Below are 21,298 nucleotides of genomic sequence, written 5' to 3'. Positions count from 1 at the left end.
GTTTGCCTTAGCAAACCGCCAAAGAGCAAAGATGTTCGTCAAGTACAATAGTACCCGGCGAAAGAAAGAAAGAACGGCGCGCAGGAAGCGCAAAAAGGGCAGAACGGGAGACGGGACGGACGGGAAGAGACGCCGAACGATTAACGCACGACGCAACGGGGAACCGGACTTACAAACGGGAGCGTCGGGCGAAAAGCGCGCGACAAAGCGGGAAAATGGCACGGGCGGGCGGAAATGTCGGGCGGATGGCGCGCGACGAAACGGGAAAACGGCACGGGCGGGGCGGAAACGTCGGGTGGATGGCGCACGACGAAACGGGAAAACGGCACGGGCGGGGCGGAAACGTCGGGCGGATGGCGCGCGACGAAACGGGAAACCGGGATAGCACGGGAGGGAGACGGTACACCACAAGCGAGGAGGCGGGAGACTACAGCAGCAAGCTCTATTAAACAAGCTAGCCGTAACTCCAGATTAAACTTAAGACACACCCTGGAAAGAAGGAGAGGAGCTACTGCAAAGTAAACTAGCACAAAAATTATGGAGCTTCATCAACGGCATCAAAACATCAAACATGAAACAATTTACGGCAACGATCTAGTATAACGAAAAGTCGAAAAGGTCACGAAATTTACTAGCCGTAAATCCAGAACAAACTTAAGTCACACCCTAGCAAACTACCATACCCAGACAACAAAAGTGCATACTACAAAAATTAATAAAGCTACAGCAAATTGCTAGCAAACAAGTGTGGCGAAAGTCACGAAACAAACCAGCCGTAACTCCAGAATGAACTTAAGTCACACCCCAGCAAGGAACGAGACTAAACAACAAACCAGCATACTAACAGAAAGAAATTTTACTACAGCAAAACTCAACATACTACATCATACAACAATTAAACGGGGGATAGAAAGAAACAAGGTGACACGGAAACAAAAAGGACGGAAACGGAAAAAAGAAACCAGATAACCAGCGGAAAACGGACGGTAGTGAATAACTCAAAGAATGGGGAGAGCAAAACGTTCAGTAAGGCGCTATAGGAGAGAACCAACCACAAACTAACCCGTAACTCGTGAGTTAACTAAGTCACACCGCCAGTCAGCGGGTAGACTCCCACAACAGCGCAAGACTAAGTGACATTCAGGTTATCAAAGGCTTGTGTGAGTTCCGCCTCCTCGAACGCATGACGGGTGCGAAGCGTTTTACGACGGCGCTTTGAAAGTTTCTTCGGTCGGGAGCGTGCTATCAAGGACTGGAGGTTGTTCTTATGGGCTAAGACTATAGCAAGTGTTTTCAGCTCAAGCGCAGGCCTTTGGTGTAATGCTATGTACTCTTTAAGTAAACTAGGATCTTTCTGTTTACGTCTAGACACAATGTCTTTCACTAAATGGATGGTAACTAGAGTACTACGCTTGAGTTGATCGTAGATATCAGGAGTTCCCGCTCTGGGGCAATACACTATAGCTTCTATGCGCTCCTGATAGTTTTCAAGCACTGAGATAAGCTGCGAAGGAGTTAAAGGCTTGTTGTTGTTACTGCGATGACGTGAAAGCGAATTGTTCACTACATCATGCCATATAACTAGGCGCTTCTTATCATGAAGGAAATGACTCAACTGGAACTGCGCTGTTTTTCGGACTTTCAAAGCGTTAGGGTTGAAACTTAAACCCGGTAATGCGTAAACGTTACGTTTGTAACGATTTTGTGTTACTTGAGGCGCAGTTCTTACGGCGTGATGAAGTGAACTTGCAGCTAATATGAAAACCATATAATGTTTTTACAAGATAATTGATTTGAGCTTTGCTCAAACTCCGAAACTTGATGTTCAAGGCACAATTTTGACGACTTTACAAGAATGAGCGCTTTTTGTGAAAAAAAATCAGTAATCTGATCTTTTTTTTTGAAGTTTGAAAAACTTGACCAAAGTTTGAAAAACTTGACCAAACTTGTTTTTACAACGTTGTAATCTATCTAATTACTATATAAGTATGCTAGAATGATCGGATAGGTTTTTTCCCAATTTTTTTCAAATCTGGTCAATTTTTTTCAAATTTTTTTCCTGCTTCGCGTGATTTTATTTCGTATAAGACTTTACCCATTCCAATAACTAGTATTTAGCCCGATTTGGTCAATTCCAAAATTTTGACCAAAAATTTTCAAATTTGATGTTTTTTCAAGGAAAAAAATATATAGGGGTGGGTTGATGGTGACCAACGGAATTCAAACTTTGAAGATAATTAGACCAAGAAAGTTAAGGGAAGGGTTGCCTAGATTTGCCGGTTAAATTAGATAAATTTACAGCATCAAATGAGCGTTTGATAAATTTTTGAAGTTTTGGATGAATCTTACAGTTTCAACAAAATTGCTTGTACAGTCCGCTGGTCAGGAGCAAGGCTCAAGCCGCAGAGAGAACAACACCAAACATAGTCTAGGACTGTTGCACCACCCGCTACCCTGGCCACTTTTCCACCCATTCCCCATCAGGTAGTAGTTGAGGACAATGTGTTCCCTCCGTCTGATCTAACTCGATATTCAATCATTCGACCCAAACCAGTCGATGTTCCTTCGTATTTCAATTGGGAGTCGTCTAAATGGGAGTCGCGTGTGAGACTTGGACCCCGCAGATACCTCGCAGCTGTTGAAATCACGTCCCGCGTCACTGGTTGGTTGTTTTAGTAGTCACAGAACTGTCCCCCGGGGCACTGTACTGTGTTTGCCCAAAGTACCATCTCTGTTGCCTGGTGTGTGCGTGTGTGTGTGTAAATAATTTAATAGTTTGCCGCTAACACGAGGGTCGCGGTACCAAAAATATAGGTGAAAACACACTATCGTACTTTCAGTTCAAAAAGGCAGTCAAATCATAACGTTAAGGCAACTGTATTCAATACGTATCAAGGCAAAAAAGCATCGTTTACTTACAGGCAAATCTAGCTTGATCTTTTTTAGCAGGTAATTGTCTAAGCTCAGATTGGTCACCAACACATTTTCGAAACATAAAAACATTCAGCCTAAAAAGAACGCAATCGATTTAGTATATTAGTAGGCTCAACGAAAATTATGTTAAACAAACTTTTTCCGAGCACTCTACGTATGAAGTTAAATGTTTAAGAAATTACGTAAATTTTTGTTCATTTCTCGCTTTATTCAAATAGCGCATTTCAATCCTCGCTGCTCTTTTATTTACTCAGTACCATCGTCGCACGATTTCAAATGAGATAAAGATATTCAATCATTTGTCGCATGATTGCAGGTCAAAAAAAGGATATTGAACAATCGTCGTACGATTGCAATTCAAGAAAAGATATTTTCTCGCTGATAACGTTTATTTTTTTAGTAACAAGGGTCGATGTGTACCATTCTTCATTCGGATTTTGGAAATTGTACAAACTATTAGTGAAGATGTCATATTTGAAAAACTCTGGAAATTGACTGTATGTGAAAGCTCTTTGTGCCGAACAATTGAGAACTATTCCCTTGATAATTTAATTGCAGCTGACAAAAAATGAAAAAGTCGAATTAGTTCCGCTGTTGAAGGAGTCAGACAAACCATCTTGTTTCAAAATCGCCTTTCAGACGCTAGTTCTCAAAAATTGATCTAGACCGTGGAAAAAAATCCGTACTAACTTGAAGTTTGATCAAGAAATTATTATTTGTTGTAATCATCTACAGAAAATTATCGCAACATGCTTGCAACCAACAAATGAACTGGATCCCAAGTTTTCATGCTTCGGGGTCGGAAAAAAAATGCGAGTTCTAGAAATTATTGGTGCTAGATTTTAGAGGGGAAGTGCCTGTTTGTTTGGCATCTTCTGACTGAGAGCTCTCACAACCCCAAGCCTATTGTGACAGTTTCTTGCTGATGTTGATGATAGTTTTCATGTGAAAAATTTTCTCATTCTTCGCTCAGTGCTTTGATATAAACTACAATGAGTGAGCCATAAAATATTTAAAAAACTGGTGCTTAATTTTGCAAGATTGATTTTATCTTTTGTCAAATTACTTGTGTTCTAGATATCGGATATGCATCAATTCGTATAATACTTTATATTTAGTTTAGATGAAACAAAACGAAAGAGTCGATTGAGTTCCACTCCTGGAGGCGTCAGACAAACCATTTTGTTTCAAAATCGACGTTCAGACGCTAGTTCTTGAAAATTGATCTAGACCGTGGAAACAAATCCGTACTCATTCGAAGTTTGATCGAAAAATTATTATTTGTTGTAGTCATCTACAGAAAGTCATTGCAACATGCTCAAGACCAGCAAATGAACTGGATCCTAATTTTCCATGCTTCGGGGTCGGACAAAAAACGCAAATCTGGAATTGATTGGTAGTAGATTTTAGCGGTGAAGTACCTGTTTGTTTGGCATTTTTGGTTTGAGAGCTTTCACAACCCCAAGCCAATTCTGGAAGTTTCTTGCAGTTAATGTTGATGTTACTTTTCATGTGACAAAATTTCTCATATTTCGCTCAGTGCTGCGATGTAAACTACAATGAGTGAGCCATAAAAGATTTAAAAAACTGGTGCTTAATTTCGCAAGATTGATTTTATCTTTTGTCAAATTACTTGTGTTTTAGATATCGCATATGCATCGATTCGTATAATACTTTACATTTAGTTTAGATGAAACTAATAAAAATGTCATTTCCGAGCAGCGAAAATTGTGCGCCATCGCAGAAATCAACAAAGCAAATGAATGACGAGACCGTTAACGCTGCCTTAAAGAATAATTTATCACGTGATGAAGACCTGTCAATTGCACTATAATCCAAAACAGACCTTTAGCTGTTCTAAGGAAGAATCTCAATTCAATGTCTACGTTCATTTCTGCATCGCGTTCTTCAAAAGACTTGCATTTATTTCTGTTCTCGCAATTAATTTTTTTTAATTGTATTTGTGGCCTCTATTGCTTGGGATTCATCACATATTTCAGATCTGGAAATCCAATTCTGATAAAATTATTTTTGGTTAATAATGGATTGACTGAGGCAAACCTGATTGGAACACGCTTTTCAGACAGTTTACAGAAACTCTACAAAGCGAGTTTTCATTTGTTTAGAATGTTTCAGTAAGTTAAGTTTCCAATCAAAACGTTATTGGCTATGTAACCAACAGAATCTTCCGTACTCGCATACTCAGCAAAACATTGTTCATTTTGGCTATACTTTCTGATTAAAAAACAAATGAAACGGAGACGGCAACAAAGGATTCTTCTATCAGATCCATAGGAACAAAGATGACACTTTGACGATATGAAGCCTACACAAGTGTAATGAAAACACAGTTTGATTTCTCAGAGCCTTCAATGGGCCTACTGATATTTCTACGTTGATCAAAAATGTTCCACTTACTGTGCCATAAGAAGAAGAATATGGTATAAAACAATAAGTAATTTCAATACGTACAAGACTTCAAAAAATCAGTCTTATTTCATTCGTCTTCGTCTTAATGTGTCAATTCTGGTCCAAACACAAATTAATGCTATACAATTTCTGGCTTGGGTGCAAAAAGATCTATAATTTCATTTGCGATTGGGTTGAACGTTTCTCGAAAAACCGATCGTTTATTTTAAAAATGCTGTGATCTGTTCTTAGTTGAAGAGTTATCTGATTTTAACCGTACATTTGTGGTGGTATCTCTATGAACTGTGAAACATCGAGAAACTTTTTTCAATTAGTACTGAAAACGTTGCTAAAAAAATAGGACTGAAACAAGAAAATTGAATTTTTTTAATTTCTTTTAACTTTTTGTTTTTGTTTTTGTTATTTCTCCAACAAGGATGATTGAGGTGACTGAAAAGGAGAACGCTACGCTAAATAATTGAAAATCGCGGATAGATAACTTCAGATTCTATAATTTTGTCGATTAAAACTCAAAAAGTTGATCGAATTTTGAAAATGTGATTGAACCCTCTGGTTCGAAGAGTAGTTCAATAGTTCAATGTCATCAAATTTTTTTGACAGTGGCTTGAATCCATGCGGTTTGAGAAACGCTAAAAGATTTTTGTTTCCGGTTAAAATTTAAAATGGTGGTACAAAGAAAAAATTGGTCGGAAGCGCATAAGTTTCCACTATGTTGATGTAAAATTTTTCCGTATTACTTTGCTAATGAGTCTAAGCCAATCAAAATGATGATATGAAGGTACATTGAACTAATATGCTGACTGTGTTATAAACAAAGTACAATAAAAGATAGACAGCGTCAAGTTTTATAATGGAATGTTTCTTAAAAGGTTGATGTGGGTCAAAGAGCAGTTGTCCAACTATTTTCCCTTGTAATTAAGGAAGCTCATAAGTTCTAGCGACGTAACCAAGAGTTTTTACAGAAAGATCTAAGACTTCCTGTTGGTTGTTATTGAGAAGCAGCAACCATGGAACTTCCATTTTTGATAAAGTTGAAGTCATAGATCTTCCATTTATGGAAAATTATTTTCATAGAACTTCTATTTATTAAAAAGTTTTAGTCATAGATTTTTCATTTATGACAACATTGTAAATTTACCGAAAATTTTTCATGTGTGAAGTCATTGTTCTATGGCATAAAAGTCCTAAGATTTAAACGTTTTGTCAGCCCGGGTTTTGTCCTAGAAGTGAAATTGATTGGCTTCTATTTAATTGATATTTATCCTTTGTTGTCAAATGATTTTTTGTTTGTTCGTATTGCTAGACGGTTTCACATACAAATGTTTTTCAGGAAGAATTTTTTGTGATTCTCGGCTGTTCATGCGATTACTCAAACAGCGCTGATTTAAGCTGAGACGCAATGTTAATGCTAATTTAACAGTGTGCGTTTTTGTCATGTTTTCGTCATGAGAAACAACTTCAAGAACCCAAAAGTACTGCAATTTGGTTTGCGTAACCTGCTGAACCAGATCATATGCCATAAGCTGATATAATACTAACATTTGGCGCAATGTCAATATGAAGGGCTATGTATTCATTGTCGTTCTGTAATTCCCACAAAAAGTCCAATACTTTGCCGAAATTGACGCGATTGTCGTTGAGAGTCAAGGTAGGAAATTGTCTTTCATTGCTATCGTTTCTGGCGGATCTCACACCAGTTTCTCTTAATTTGTCCACAAAATAGGTTTTTCCTGTGAATAAAAACGAAACCAATTATTTCCTGGATGTTAACTCACGCTACAAAACAAAAATACATAAGTTCAGTTTTCCTCAAGGATAGAAACTGTAAAAAAGGATCTGAATAGTCTCTTATTTATATACAAAGACAGCTTTCGACGGCGTAACAATCAATAAAATGCACTTGCCTCGGAAAAAATAATCAGCTCATACTGCCAGACCCTCGTGAGTGCTCAAACAGGTAAAAACGATCTGAGATAGTTGTTCTGTCCTCTGGCATTTCAAAGCCCGAATCGGGTTTTTTAGTTGAAGACCTGATACTTAAAAAATACAGCAAAAATTTTTAAAAATTCAGCATAAAAATTTATTTTTTAAGTCCTCACTTCTTTTGCTACAAGAAAATTTACACAGATTCAACCCCGAGCAATTCAAACATAACTTAGTTGGACAAGACCCCAAAAGAGGTTTTATATCATTGTACTGTAATCACAATTGTTTGTCTTAGTATTAGGGTATAAATATTGCAATTCGGCTACCTAAAACTATCATTTGAAAATCCACCAAAATGGTGGATTTCTCAATCATTTTTAAAATGACCGAATACCACTATAAATACGCTAAATTAGAAAATTTAAAAAATATCCCCTAAATGTTGAACTTTCCAACTGTTTTTGACCCATTGATTAGTACATTTTATACACTGATCCCTAAAACAAATTTCACTTACCATAAAGCCTCAAATTAGTACATTTTATATACTACTCTCTAAAATACATTTCACTTACCGTAAACCACCAAACAAAATATCACCGAACACTGTTATAAATTTTAACTCATTCAAACACTTGTTTGCATTATAAAAAAAATATAACACAATAAAAAACTCTTATACACAATAAAAGTTCTCTGATAAAAACCAAAAGATTTAAAACGTATGTTACACAGCAAAACAAGTAACAAGTTTCTGAACTCAAACTCTAAAATTGAGAATGAGATGAATGAAACTAGCCACTCTAAACTCAAACTCTAAAATTGATGATGAAATGATTGAAACGATTGAGATACATTTCTAGTTCTCTCTCTAAATAATATAGCAATTTAGACTAACAGGGAATGCTTTCACCAATTGGAAATGCGAAAGCCCACATATCGTAGAAAATGAAATAAGTCAACAAATCCTAATTTCACGATAAAATGGATCAAAAAACATTCTAGATAACTACAGAACCTAAGTGACGATGAAGTTATATTTTTAGGGTATTAATTAACAATTGAGTAATTCAATTTAAGCTTAGCACTTCCAAATTGGGCAGCCGGTCATCAGATAATATCCTGCTAGGTAAGCTAAGTGAGAAATCGGGTAATTGATACCCTAGGGTCATCTTAAGGTAATATGATAATGGGCTTTAACGGTTTGATGATTTTGTTAAGTTCCTTTTTTTCCTAAAATAAGAATAATAATTTATTTAGTTTTTTTTCCGTTATGTAGTTTTCAGGAAAAACGGTCTTATTTTACCGGTTCGCTAAATGTGTGAAAATGTTATGTTCGAACGTTGCTGAAGAAGTAAAACAATTGAAATGGAGAACCTTAAAATCTAATGTTATTGGAAATGTAAGATTTTACAAAATATATGGATTAGGATTGAAATTAATGTCGAAAAAATGATATTAACAAAGCACTGTTTACAATTAACGCGCACGACGCGGATCCTAAGGATGGTTATATAGAGATAAGAAATGAACCTTGGTGTGTACCATCAATAGTTCATAGTGATACGATCGACATTTTATAAGAATGTGTCTAATGCTACTAACTTCTTGTTTACGGAGTGCCAAAAACCTCAATATTTAATAGTTGGACTCGAGAAAAATAACGGCAATGAACAAATAATGGTGCGAGTACATTTGGTATAATGAATATGACTGAGTGTTAATATTAGATTGGAAGTGAGTTTAAACCTGAAGATAGAAAACTATTAGTTACGGGAGTAATAATGACAATTTGCATTCGAAGAGATATTTTTCAGTAAAGAATATAATGGATTATCTGATATCATTAAACCATATACCAATCATTGACCATTTAAAATTCGTTATAGAATATATTTCTTTGATACTACATAACAAAGTGATCATATTGGTGCAGAACCAATTCAATTTGATTTCAAGTTTAGTGCGCCGGTTTCGGATGTTATATGTCATGTGTTGGTTTTAATTGCAAATGTTATTAGTGTTATTAGTGATTGGAGTAAGATAGATGACATATTTAGTACTGATTTTAATTATAAAAGTGTTCTTCATTGTTCTACGTTATGTGGATTTTCAATTTTCTAATGGGGGAATGCATTTGTTCTTAGTCGTAATTACTATTATACTTCAAGAGAGAACTAAAGATGTGTTTCAGTCGTTTAATTTATCTCATCGTTAATTTTGAGTTTGAGTTTCTAACCTTTTTACTTGCTTCGTTTTTACTTGAAGTGGTATTCGGTCATTTGAAATATAATTATACTTTTTAGCTGGTTAAACATCAGTGTTTATCCCTGGTTAAACATCAGTGTTTAACATCACTGTCTACTCTTAGTTTTCTGGTATTTTTTAGATTTTCAGTGATTCGGATCAGGTAGCGCAATCAGGGCAATGGCTACATTCATTTGAAGAATCAGATGAAAGCACATAAGAGATAACATCAAGGTTCTACAGAAAATTTTAGCCTGTTTTAATACACGTTTTTTCCGATAAGTAGCACAACTCTACGTTATATAACACCATTTTGCGTGAATTGCACTATATTCAGCTGATGAGAAAATTTCAGAGCAACGTTTCGACATGTGCTAATGATATGAACTTCATTATCAGATAATCGGATGGTTCGCCAATTTTTATCTGATCATGAAGTTCGTTTCTTTACCATTTCTCTCCAAATAATCATTCTATTGGATTATAGAATTTTGTTAATTAAAAACAGTTGATTGGAACTTCATAAAAGACAAGAAATCAAGCGAAGAATGGTAATCAAAAAGTTATATACTTTTCTCAAATTATTCTAAGCATCCTCTATCCTCTTTGATTCAAATTTAGATTTTTCATTAGTAAATTAAAAAGATGTCCAATTTAAAAAAAAAACAAAGAGAAACAACCAAAAATGGGAACCAAAGTTTGTAGAAAAAACAAACAGTCACTGATATAGAATTTTTTCATTTTTCTTCGAATTCAAACTAGTTTTTCAATCCATATAGAAACTCTACTTATAGATTATTCGATTTAGTCTCACAGAAATCGTGAACAATGGAGAAATATGAAATATCTGATCTTAAAATTCTATTGAAAACAGTTTTGCTGGAGAACGATAAAATTATTATGAACGTTTGAATTATTTCATGAATAGTTTGATGGCTTCTCCAGATTAACTTGAAAAAAAAACAACGACAAAGATCAAAAAATTTTGTGAACTATGTTTTAAATTTCTACCAGCAAATAAGTTGCTTGAACACAAATTAATTTAAGCAATAAAACACAGAACTGACCCTAATTGAAACAGCAACAACAGAAATTTTAAAGTCTTTAAAAACCTGATAGAACTTTCATTCAAATTCGCGCCCGGTACGTCCAGTAACATCAAAAATTGAATGAAATTTCAGTTGATTATATATAATTTAAGTCAATTTAAATATTGAAAAAGTTCTTTAGTCCTCCGCGGTTTTTCAGCTTAAGCACAAAAAACTAATCAGTTATGAAAATTTATTCAAAAAGTTTGAAAAAATGTTTACCTTCATAAATTTTGAGCAATTTTAAAGTGAAACGTTCAAACCGTTCCTCTTAATTTTTATGGGATCATCTTGTTTAAGAATTTACAATTTTGAATAATTCGAGAAAATTCGAAATGAGAACAACCGAAAACTCAAAGTCCTCAGAAAAGAACCAGCCAAAAACTTTTTTAAAACTATTAATGTCTTTTCTTCAGACATAATCTGATAGAGATACCTGGATTTACAAGTTGACTCGATTTCGAAAGCACTCTTAAATAAACTATCACTCTTAAATGGGGTGGGCTCCTTCTTTCTTAAAATATGCACTGTTAATTTTTCCCCATATTTCTGAAAAAAATTCTGAATATTATATGCTAACCTAAGTTTTTTTTTCGTTCAGACAATTTTCAGAATTTCTTAAGCGCATACTGAACCCGAAAATTTTTCGTAGCATTTAACCTCTAGAATTTCCCTACATAGACTAATTTCAAGAATGCGTTGTTTAAAAAATTTTTTTATGACCAAAAATTTGAACAATTTGAGACAATGTTACAACAAAGCTGTTAGGTTGCCTGAAAATGGCTGCAATTTTTGTAGACTTGCAAACTCAAAAAGATAATAAAAAGGCCAGAAATTAAAAAGTAAATTGTGCAAATTCAAAGAAACACTCAAATGTAAATCAAACTTTAAGATAAGTTTTATAGCACTCTTCACCAAACTTCACAAAATCAGTTCAAAAACGGTTCAAATGGTGTCAAGTCTACTATAAAAATTGTATCAAACTAAAATCATTATTGGGATTCTGTTCAAAGCTCATTGCAGACCTAATGAGACCTGCACAACTGTATTTGAAAACAAAAAAAAACAAATTTAAAGAATAGCAAAATTCAGTAAATCCCTAAAGGTTTTTTGAAACACATGCCGCCAAAAAATTATGGAAACTTTTATGATTCCCTGCAATTTTCGATGCCAATTATATTTTAAATATTAAAAAAGAATATTTTAACACACAAAATTTGATCCAATGGAGACAATTTTAACAAAGTTTTGCCCATTTGTGACAGTTCTGTGGATTCCTCGCACTTTTCTTCAATTTTACTATCATATAGCTAAGAAAATATTCCGAAACTTGTCAGTAGATATCCGCCTGTTTACTCATCTGTATTGGAAAAAACAGAGAAAAAAACAAAACTATTGTGGTCAGAAAGAACCCATTTGAGCCAAACTGGCCCTTGTTTTTAAAAAGTTTCCTTGAGGTCAATATCAAGAATTTCAAATGATCAGATATACATTGTCGAAAATTAAATGAAAGAAATAATTGTACCAATAGATTATTGCTGAATTTTTTTCTAATCATGAAGTTTATATCTGTACCAACTGACTCAGCGGATATTGAAACAATAATGAGGGGCGCTTGAGTTAAATCATTCTTTTCAAGTTTCGCTCTTTCCATTGCTAATTTGTTTTTTTTAATTCTGATAACACAGCGCAGTTTTAAAACAAAGCTAACAAAAATGAAATTTTATATATTATAATAAAAGGCCGCATAAATGGTTGCTGAAAAATTCCACAGCAAACTGAACAATAGTGTCCCATATAAACAAATACAGCAAAACAGACAACAATGGGAAGCAAAAAAACTAAGTTTATAGAGAAAGGAAACGGACAGAAACAAAGATTGCTCAATTTTCATTGGACACTTAAATTAATTTTAAAACCGAATTAAAAATATTCCAAATAAAATTTTTGTTTGATTTCACAGAAACCTTATGAAAAAATGTGAAGACCCTGATGCAGAAAGAAAGTGAATATATTTTCTCTAGACAACGAGTAAAAAATATTGGGAAAATTTTGAGCAATTTCACATTTTGTTGCTGATTTTTTTGATTTTTGAAGACTACTGCTTGAGAAATGTTGTTTTTAAGATTGAAGTGAAGCCTTAAAAAAACAACTTCATCATCACTACTTCATCATCAACTACTTCATCTGAAATAGGAATCATCACAAGGTTTATTCTTAAACTACATCTTTTATCTTTTTGAGCAAATCGTTTCTTCAAGTAAGATTTAACTTGACCAACAATAAACATATCCAACCAAAAAGATGCTATTGAAACAGTAGGTCGAGGTGTGCGTTAATGATCAGACCCATCCAGACTAAAATCGGTCATGATCAGACCCATCCACACGATAACCTGCCATGATCAGACTTTAGCTCATTTTTAGAAATTGTGCTCGTTTTTACCTCGTTTTAAAACTTTTTGCTCGTTTTTACCTCGTTTAAAAATTTCTGCTCGTTTATAATTTTTTTCAGTAAGAAAGAATTCCAAAGTCTGGTTATAGACTTAGTTTTTAATTATGAAACAACTTTTAAGAACCAAAGTTTTCTCTGGGCCTTGTAAATTAAGAGGAAAAACTGATAATTGATCAATGATATTTTCTTTGTAAGAATAAAAAAAACAGTTGGGTTGTTACTTAATAATAATAATAAAAGTAATAATAATAATAAAAAAAAATCATTTTTTTTGCACCGTGACTTGATGATTATTGCATACTTAAGCGTAAGAAGTAAACTCAAAATTTTAAACCTATAACAATTTTTGACGGTTTTTGATAAGTAACGTCCTCTTTGAAGTTTTAGTCACACTTTAGTACATAGAAATGGTACTATTTCTCAACCGTAAAATTTCTCAACCTTCCAATCCGTTTTAAACTCATCCTATAACAGGACGGCACGCCTACTAAAGTTTGCACATTCTCTATAGAAGAAATTTGGGACTTAAAACGTTTTTGCTTCATAATGATTTTTCTCTCGGGCCAAAACGGAAAGTTTCGTATAAACTTTACCGTCGAAAAGTAGTTCTTTGATCGTTTGAATAGTTCGATGATCGTATGAATAGTTCTTTCTGTTGAAATCAAAAACAGACAAATGGGCAATTATAAAAAACTAGCAGTTTTTGATAGTTTAGTTAGGTTACGCTTTCATTGAAATTTTAATGAGCTATTAGCGACAAGTCACTAATCTTTGTTTTTGCGAGAAATGAAAAAAAATTTTGATCAATATGTTTCAATTTTTTTTGGCGTAAAGCGCTGATAAAGGACTCTTAATCGGGTCTTAGAGTTGTCAAAAGCTAACCAAAAGCAACCTAGGAGTCCCACTTTTTATGTGGGTCCAGGTGCAAACAGAGTTTCTGGCTTAGCTTGCATAGATAAAAAGTTCGTCTCTTAGTTGAGCTTTTTCGCTTATTTGAAAATTTTATTTTAAAACGTCTTTTTTTGCAATCGGGTCTGAGAGTTGTCAAAAGCTAACCAAACGCAACCTAGGAGTCCCACTTTTTGTGTGGGTCCAGGTGCAAAAAGAGTTTCTGGCTTAGCTTGTACAGAAAAAAAGTTCGTCTCTTAGTTGAGGTTTTTCGCTTATTTGAAAATTTAATTTTGAAACTTTTTTTTTGCAATCGGGTCTTAGAGTTGTCAAAAGCTAACCAAACGCAACCTAGGTGTCCCACTTTTTGTGTGGGTCCAGGTGCAAAAAGAGTTTCTGGCTTAGCTTGTATAGAAAAAAAGTTCGTCTCTTAGTTGAGGTTTTTCGCTTATTTAAAAATTTTATTTTAAAACGTCTTTTTTTGCAATCGGGTCTTAGAGTTGTCGAAAGCTAACAAAAAGTAATCTAGGAGTCCCACTTTTTGTGTGGGGCCAGGTGCAAAAAAAGTTTCTGGTTTAGCGTGTATAGAAAAAATGTTCGTCTCTTAGTTGTGGTTTTTAGCTTATTTGAAAATTTTATTTTAAAACGTTTTTTTTGCAATCGGGTCTTAGAGCTGTCAAAAGCTAACCAAAAGCAACCTAGGAGTCCCATGTTTTGTGTGGGTCCAGGTGCAAAAAGAGTTTCTGGCTTAGCTTGTATAGAAAAAAAGTTCGTCTCTTAGTTGAGGTTTTTCGCTTATTTGAAAATTTTATTTTAAAACGTCTCTTTTTGCAATCGGGTCTTAGAGTTGTCGAAAGCTAACCAAAAGTAATCTAGGAGTCCCACTTTTTGTGTGGGGCCAGGTGCAAAAAATTTTTTGGTTTAGCGTGTATAGAAAAAATGTTCGTCTCTTAGTTGTGGTTTTTAGCTTATTTGAAAATTTTATTTTAAAACGTCTTTTTTTGCAATCGGGTCTTAGAGTTGTCAAAAGCTAACCAAAAGCAACCTAGGAGTCCCACGTTTTGTGTGGGTCCAGGTGCAAAAAGTTTTTCTGGCTTAGCTTGTATAGAAAAAAAGTTCGTCTCTTAGTTGAGGTTTTTCGCTTATTTGAAAATTTTATTTTAAAACGTTTTTTTTTTGCAATCGGGTCTTAGAGCTGTCAAAAGCTAACCAACAGCAACCCAGGAGTCCCACGTTTTGTGTGGGTCCAGGTGCAAAAAGAGTTTCTGGCTTAGCTTGTATAGAAAAAAAGTTCGTTTCTTAGTTGAGGTTTTTAGCTTATTTGAAAATTTTATTTTAAAACGTCTTTTTTTGCAATCGGGTCTTAGAGTTGTCAAAAGCTAACCAAAAGCAACCTAGGAGTCCCACGTTTTGTGTGGGTCCAGGTGCAAAAAGAGTTTCTGGCTTAGCTTGTATATAAAAAAAGTTCGTTTCTTAGTTGAGGTTTTTCGCTTATTTGAAAATTTTATTTTAAAACGTCTTTTTTTGCAATCGGGTCTTAGAGTTGTCGAAAGCTAACCAACAGCAACCCAGGAGTCCCACGTTTTGTGTGGGTCCAGGTGCAAAAAGAGTTTCTGGCTTAGCTTGTATAGAAAAAAAGTTCGTTTCTTAGTTGAGGTTTTTCGCTTATTTGAAAATTTTATTTTAAAACGTCTTTTTTTGCAATCGGGTCTTAGAGTTGTCAAAAGCTAACCAAAAGCAACCTAGGAGTCCCATTTTTTGTGTGGGTCCAGGTGCAAAAAGAGTTTCTGGCTTAGCTTGTATAGAAAAAAAGTTCGTTTCTTAGTTGAGGTTTTTCGCTTATTTGAAAATTTTATTTTAAAACGTCTTTTTTTGCAATCGGGTCTTAGAGTTGTCAAAAGCTAACCAAAAGCAACCTAGGAGTCCCACGTTTTGTGTGGGTCCAGGTGCAAAAAGAGTTTCTGGCTTAGCTTGTATAGAAAAAAAGTTCTTTTCTTAGTTGAGGTTTTTCGCTTATTTGAAAATTTTATTTTAAAACGTCTTTTTTTGCAATCGGGTCTTAGAGTTGTCGAAAGCTAACCAACAGCAACCCAGGAGTCCCACGTTTTGTGTGGGTCCAGGTGCAAAAAGAGTTTCTGGCTTAGCTTGTATAGAAAAAAAGTTCGTTTCTTAGTTGAGGTTTTTCGCTTATTTGAAAATTTTATTTTAAAACGTCTTTTTTTGCAATCGGGTCTTAGAGTTGTCAAAAGCTAACCAAAAGCAACCTAGGAGTCCCATTTTTTGTGTGGGTCTAGGTGCAAAAAGAGTTTCTGGCTTAGCTTGTATAGAAAAAAAGTTCGTTTCTTAGTTGAGGTTTTTCGCTTATTTGAAAATTTTATTTTAAAACGTCTTTTTTTGCAATCGGGTCTTAGAGTTGTCAAAAGCTAACCAAAAGCAACCTAGGAGTCCCACGTTTTGTGTGGGTCCAGGTGCAAAAAGAGTTTCTGGCTTAGCTTGTATAGAAAAAAAGTTCGTTTCTTAGTTGAGGTTTTTCGCTTATTTGAAAATTTTATTTTAAAACGTCTTTTTTTGCAATCGGGTCTTAGAGTTGTCGAAAGCTAACCAACAGCAACCCAGGAGTCCCACGTTTTGTGTGGGTCCAGGTGCAAAAAGAGTTTCTGGCTTAGCTTGTATAGAAAAAAAGTTCGTTTCTTAGTTGAGGTTTTTCGCTTATTTGAAAATTTTATTTTAAAACGTCTTTTTTTGCAATCGGGTCTTAGAGTTGTCAAAAGCTAACCAAAAGCAACCTAGGAGTCCCATTTTTTGTGTGGGTCCAGGTGCAAAAAGAGTTTCTGGCTTAGCTTGTATAGAAAAAAAGTTCGTTTCTTAGTTGAGGTTTTTCGCTTATTTGAAAATTTTATTTTAAAACGTCTTTTTTTGCAATCGGGTCTTAGAGTTGTCGAAAGCTAACCAACAGCAACCCAGGAGTCCCACGTTTTGTGTGGGTCCAGGTGCAAAAAGAGTTTCTGGCTTAGCTTGTATAGAAAAAAAGTTCGTTTCTTAGTTGAGGTTTTTCGCTTATTTGAAAATTTTATTTTAAAACGTCTTTTTTTGCAATCGGGTCTTAGAGTTGTCAAAAGCTAACCAAAAGCAACCTAGGAGTCCCATTTTTTGTGTGGGTCCAGGTGCAAAAAGAGTTTCTGGCTTAGCTTGTATAGAAAAAAAGTTCGTTTCTTAGTTGAGGTTTTTCGCTTATTTGAAAATTTTATTTTAAAACGTCTTTTTTTGCAATCGGGTCTTAGAGTTGTCAAAAGCTAACCAAAAGCAACCTAGGAGTCCCATTTTTTGTGTGGGTCCAGGTGCAAAAAGAGTTTCTGGCTTAGCTTGTATAGAAAAAAAGTTCGTTTCTTAGTTGAGGTTTTTCGCTTATTTGAAAATTTTATTTTAAAACGTCTTTTTTTGCAATCGGGTCTTAGAGTTGTCAAAAGCTAACCAAAAGCAACCTAGGAGTCCCACGTTTTGTGTGGGTCCAGGTGCAAAAAGAGTTTCTGGCTTAGCTTGTATAGAAAAAAAGTTCGTTTCTTAGTTGAGGTTTTTCGCTTATTTGAAAATTTTATTTTAAAACGTCTTTTTTTGCAATCGGGTCTTAGAGTTGTCGAAAGCTAACCAACAGCAACCCAGGAGTCCCACGTTTTGTGTGGGTCCAGGTGCAAAAAGAGTTTCTGGCTTAGCTTGTATAGAAAAAAAGTTCGTTTCTTAGTTGATGTTTTTCGCTTATTTGAAAATTTTATTTTAAAAAGGCTTTTTTTGCAATCGGGTCTTAGAGTTGTCAAAAGCTAACCAAAAGCAACCTAGGAGTCCCATTTTTTGTGTGGGTCCAGGTGCAAAAAGAGTTTCTGGCTTAGCTTGTATAGAAAAAAAATTCGTCTCTTAGTTGAGGTTTTTCGCTTATTTGAAAATTTTATTTTAAAACGTCTTTTTTTGCAATCGGGTCTTAGAGTTGTCAAAAGCTAACCAAAAGCAACCCAGGAGTCCCACGTTTTGTGTGGGTCCAGGTGCAAAAAGAGTTTCTGGCCTAGCTTGTATAGAAAAAAATTTCGTTTCTTAGTTGAGGTTTTTCGCTTATTTGAAAATTTTATTTTAAAACGTCTTTTTTTGCAATCGGGTCTTAGAGTTGTCGAAAGCTAATCAACAGCAACCTTGGAATCCTACTTTTTGTGTGGGTCCAGGTGCAAAAAGAATTTTTGGTTTAGCTTGTATAGAAAAAAAAGTTCGTCTCTTAGTTGAGGTGATTTAATTTGTTTTATTTTAATTTGTTATATTTTAATTTTTTTTTGGAGATGGAGCTTGAGCCCGGTTTTTTTATACCGAATACTCTGCTCAAAATCTCCTATAGTTGTTTGTTTGTAACTCCGCCGTAGCCGGTCCCCAGCCCGGTTGAGATAAGGAGGAGGGGAACACACCCAGAACATACTGGAAAAATCTCAACAAAGTCAGTTTTTTTAAACAGACTTGAGATAATTTACCGACAATTTTATGCTATATTGTTTAAATTTCTGCTGTTATTTTATTTTATTTGTTTTATTTTAATTTGTTTTATTTTTGGAGATGGAGCTCGAGCCCGGTTTTTTTTTACCGAATGCTCTCCTCAAAATCTACTATAGTTGTTTGTTTGTAACTCCGCCGTAGCCGGTCCCCAGCCCGGTTGAGAGAAGGACGAGGGGAACACACCCAAAACATACTGGAAAATCTCAAAAAGTTGTTCGTTAGTTCAACTGTAGATTTTTTCCGAAAGTATTGAACCTATTTCATACTTTTGCTCGTTAATGATCAGAATTTAGCTCGTTAATGATCAGAATTTAGGTCGTTAATGATCAGAATTTAGCTCGTTAATGATCAGAATTTAGCTCGTTAATGATCAGAATTTAGCTCGTTAATGGTCAGAATTTAGCTCGTTAATGGTCAGAATTTAGCTCGTTAATGATCAGAATTTAGGCAGACTCTGACTAGGAAGCTCGTTCATGTAGGCAGACTTTATTATGATGCTCGTCCATGTAATCAAAAACGCAATTTACCCCCCTGTGCGATTTTAATTGTCTGATCATTAACGCAAACCTCGACCTGGGTAAGAACAGAAAATAAAGTTAATTTCCTGGAAAGAAAAGTAGGAGAACGCCAATGCTAATTTATTTCTATTTTCCGTTGTTCGTTCCCGATTTTTCTACCAAAATTGAAAATGAAATGGTCTGTTGTCTTCCAGTTGATTAAGGTCTAAGTAAAATGAAATAGTGAAACAGTTCAGCACTTTTCCGCCTTCGGTCACTTTAGGTGAAAAACACAATTGCAAAATTAACCTTGTATTACAATTCAACCAATCCTACAAGTTGTTTATGGGCTCATCTCGTTTATAAATTTACGAAATGTTGAAATTTTAGAGAAGATCCAAAATCAGAATAATAAATAACGTAAACTCCTCAGAGAAGCGCGAACAAAAGCATTTTTGTATCTTACCATACTTCTTCAGAATTTAACAGAAAAATATGTGTGGGTTTGCAAGATTCTCGAAATAGATAAGCAGTTTGATTTAATAGAATTACTGAGAGAAAATCTAATTAATACTTTCCACTTAACGTAAAGAGAACTCCAATTTTTGGTGAGCAGAAAAAGGTTTTCCCTCAATACTCTAAAATATAAAATATTAGACTTGGCCATGTCCTCAATCTTTGAATGTTTTGTTTGACTATAAATTAGTTGAAGTAGCAGACAATTGGAAAATTTCAATAGGAAGAACGAAAGTAAACAATCATTAGAAAATTCGAGGAAAAGTTATCGTTGATAAATGATACTTTGTGAGCTATTCCCAAAACTTTTGAAAAAATCTTGAACATAGCCTTGAAGATAGCCCGACTTCTTTCTAGAAAAAAACGTTTTTTAATTTTCCTTGGGTGATTCTCAGCACAACATTTCTGGTTCCATTTGAAGCTCTCTTCTTCTAGAGTTTCACTGCAGAGTTTGTTATGAATTTGTTTTTACGAAAATTTTTTGTGACACAATTGAACAACTTCAGACAATTTTAACCAGTTTTTGAGCATTTGTGATGATTTCGCGAAGTCCTTAAAACTTGCTGCATCGTTACCACTTTGGACCTAAAAAGGTTTTTATTGTTTTAATAGCCTTTTGAACTAATATATGTCTTCTCATCTGTATGTTTTCTCATCTGTATTTAAAAAAAAACAGAGAAAACAACCTAATGAGAAATAATAGAATCTAAAAACACATTTCAGACAAGTTTTCCCTAATTTATGTCGAAATTTGCTTTAGGTAATACCTAGTTTGCATCTTTGTATCTGTAGAACCTAGCAGAATTTGTTTGAACACCAATAATACAAATATAAGCGTTGGATTTCCAGAAAGTTGCTGAAGTAGTTTTGTAGCCCTGAAGACTCAAAAAATAACAAAAAAGACCGATAAAGAAAAATTAGCAAGAAAATAGAAACGATTGAATGGACTCATTTATGACACGTTGGAGAGCCATTGATCCCGGCCATTAATGAGGTTAAACAAAAGAGCAACGAAAAGAGAAAAATCAGCATAGACCAATTAATCACAGAAAAATTCTCGAATAGCCCTGATAAGGTCGTGAAAAATCTAAGATACGAATGGAGGTAATTACAATATTCAAATATGCCCCATTATAGAGCCAAAAGACCTATCATGCTTGAAACTCAGGGGGAAAAGCACGAAAAAACAAAAAAAAAATTGTGAATATTTAAACAACAATTGAATTTTGTTGAAAACAATTGTTGTCACCGTAAAGAAAATCAAGAATTAAGAAATAGATCCAGATAAATTTTGGTCATGATAAGCATGTTTTGCAGTGCAATTTTTTTAAATCAGATCTTGAGTCAAATTTATTAGAAATATCTAGAAGAAATTTTATTTTAAAAACGACGAATGATTTTTGACATCTCTTTTTTTGTTTTCAAATCCTAAGTTTTTTATTAAGATTTTGCTCAATCGCCTATTTACTTGCAAATTCGAACAGTTTAACTGGTTGCAACAATATTTTTTACAACAAACTGTTCTATCTGTTTTTAGTTGAAATCTTCCAATAATTTGCGGCTGTTCAAAATGAAATTTACGTGGAAAGTGACAAAAACGTCAATTCGGGTTTTTAAAAATTTCACGGGTACAGTTTTAAATTTTCAGCCAAAACATTTACACCAACGAAAGTTGTGATTAAAGTTTCTCTAGAAAAAAATCTTCAGATTGATTTTCGCTAAATTTATTGTCGGGAAATGTTGCCTCTAAGTAATATCAAAATATTTTTGCAGACTCTTAAACAAGCGATC

At 34.4% G+C, this 21,298-nt stretch overlaps 1 protein-coding gene across 1 annotated transcript in view; it reads right to left on the bottom strand.

Moving 5' to 3' along the window:
- Positions 1 to 21,298, bottom strand: part of LOC142342975 (E3 ubiquitin-protein ligase rnf213-alpha-like) — a 235,819-nt gene that overhangs the window by 116,696 nt on the left and 97,825 nt on the right. Inside the window, exon 4 of the mRNA XM_075394657.1 lies at positions 6,904 to 7,094. Coding sequence (XP_075250772.1) covers positions 6,904 to 7,094 — 191 coding nt within the window. The remainder of the gene's footprint in view (positions 1 to 6,903; positions 7,095 to 21,298) is intronic.

The sequence above is a fragment of the Convolutriloba macropyga genome, chromosome 7 (assembly GCF_964194025.1).
Source record: "Convolutriloba macropyga chromosome 7, txConMacr16.3, whole genome shotgun sequence".
In the NCBI taxonomy this organism is placed as follows: Eukaryota; Metazoa; Xenacoelomorpha; order Acoela; family Convolutidae; genus Convolutriloba; species Convolutriloba macropyga.
Note: the sequence above shows the minus strand (reverse complement) of the source record. Positions and strands in the feature narration are given on the sequence as shown.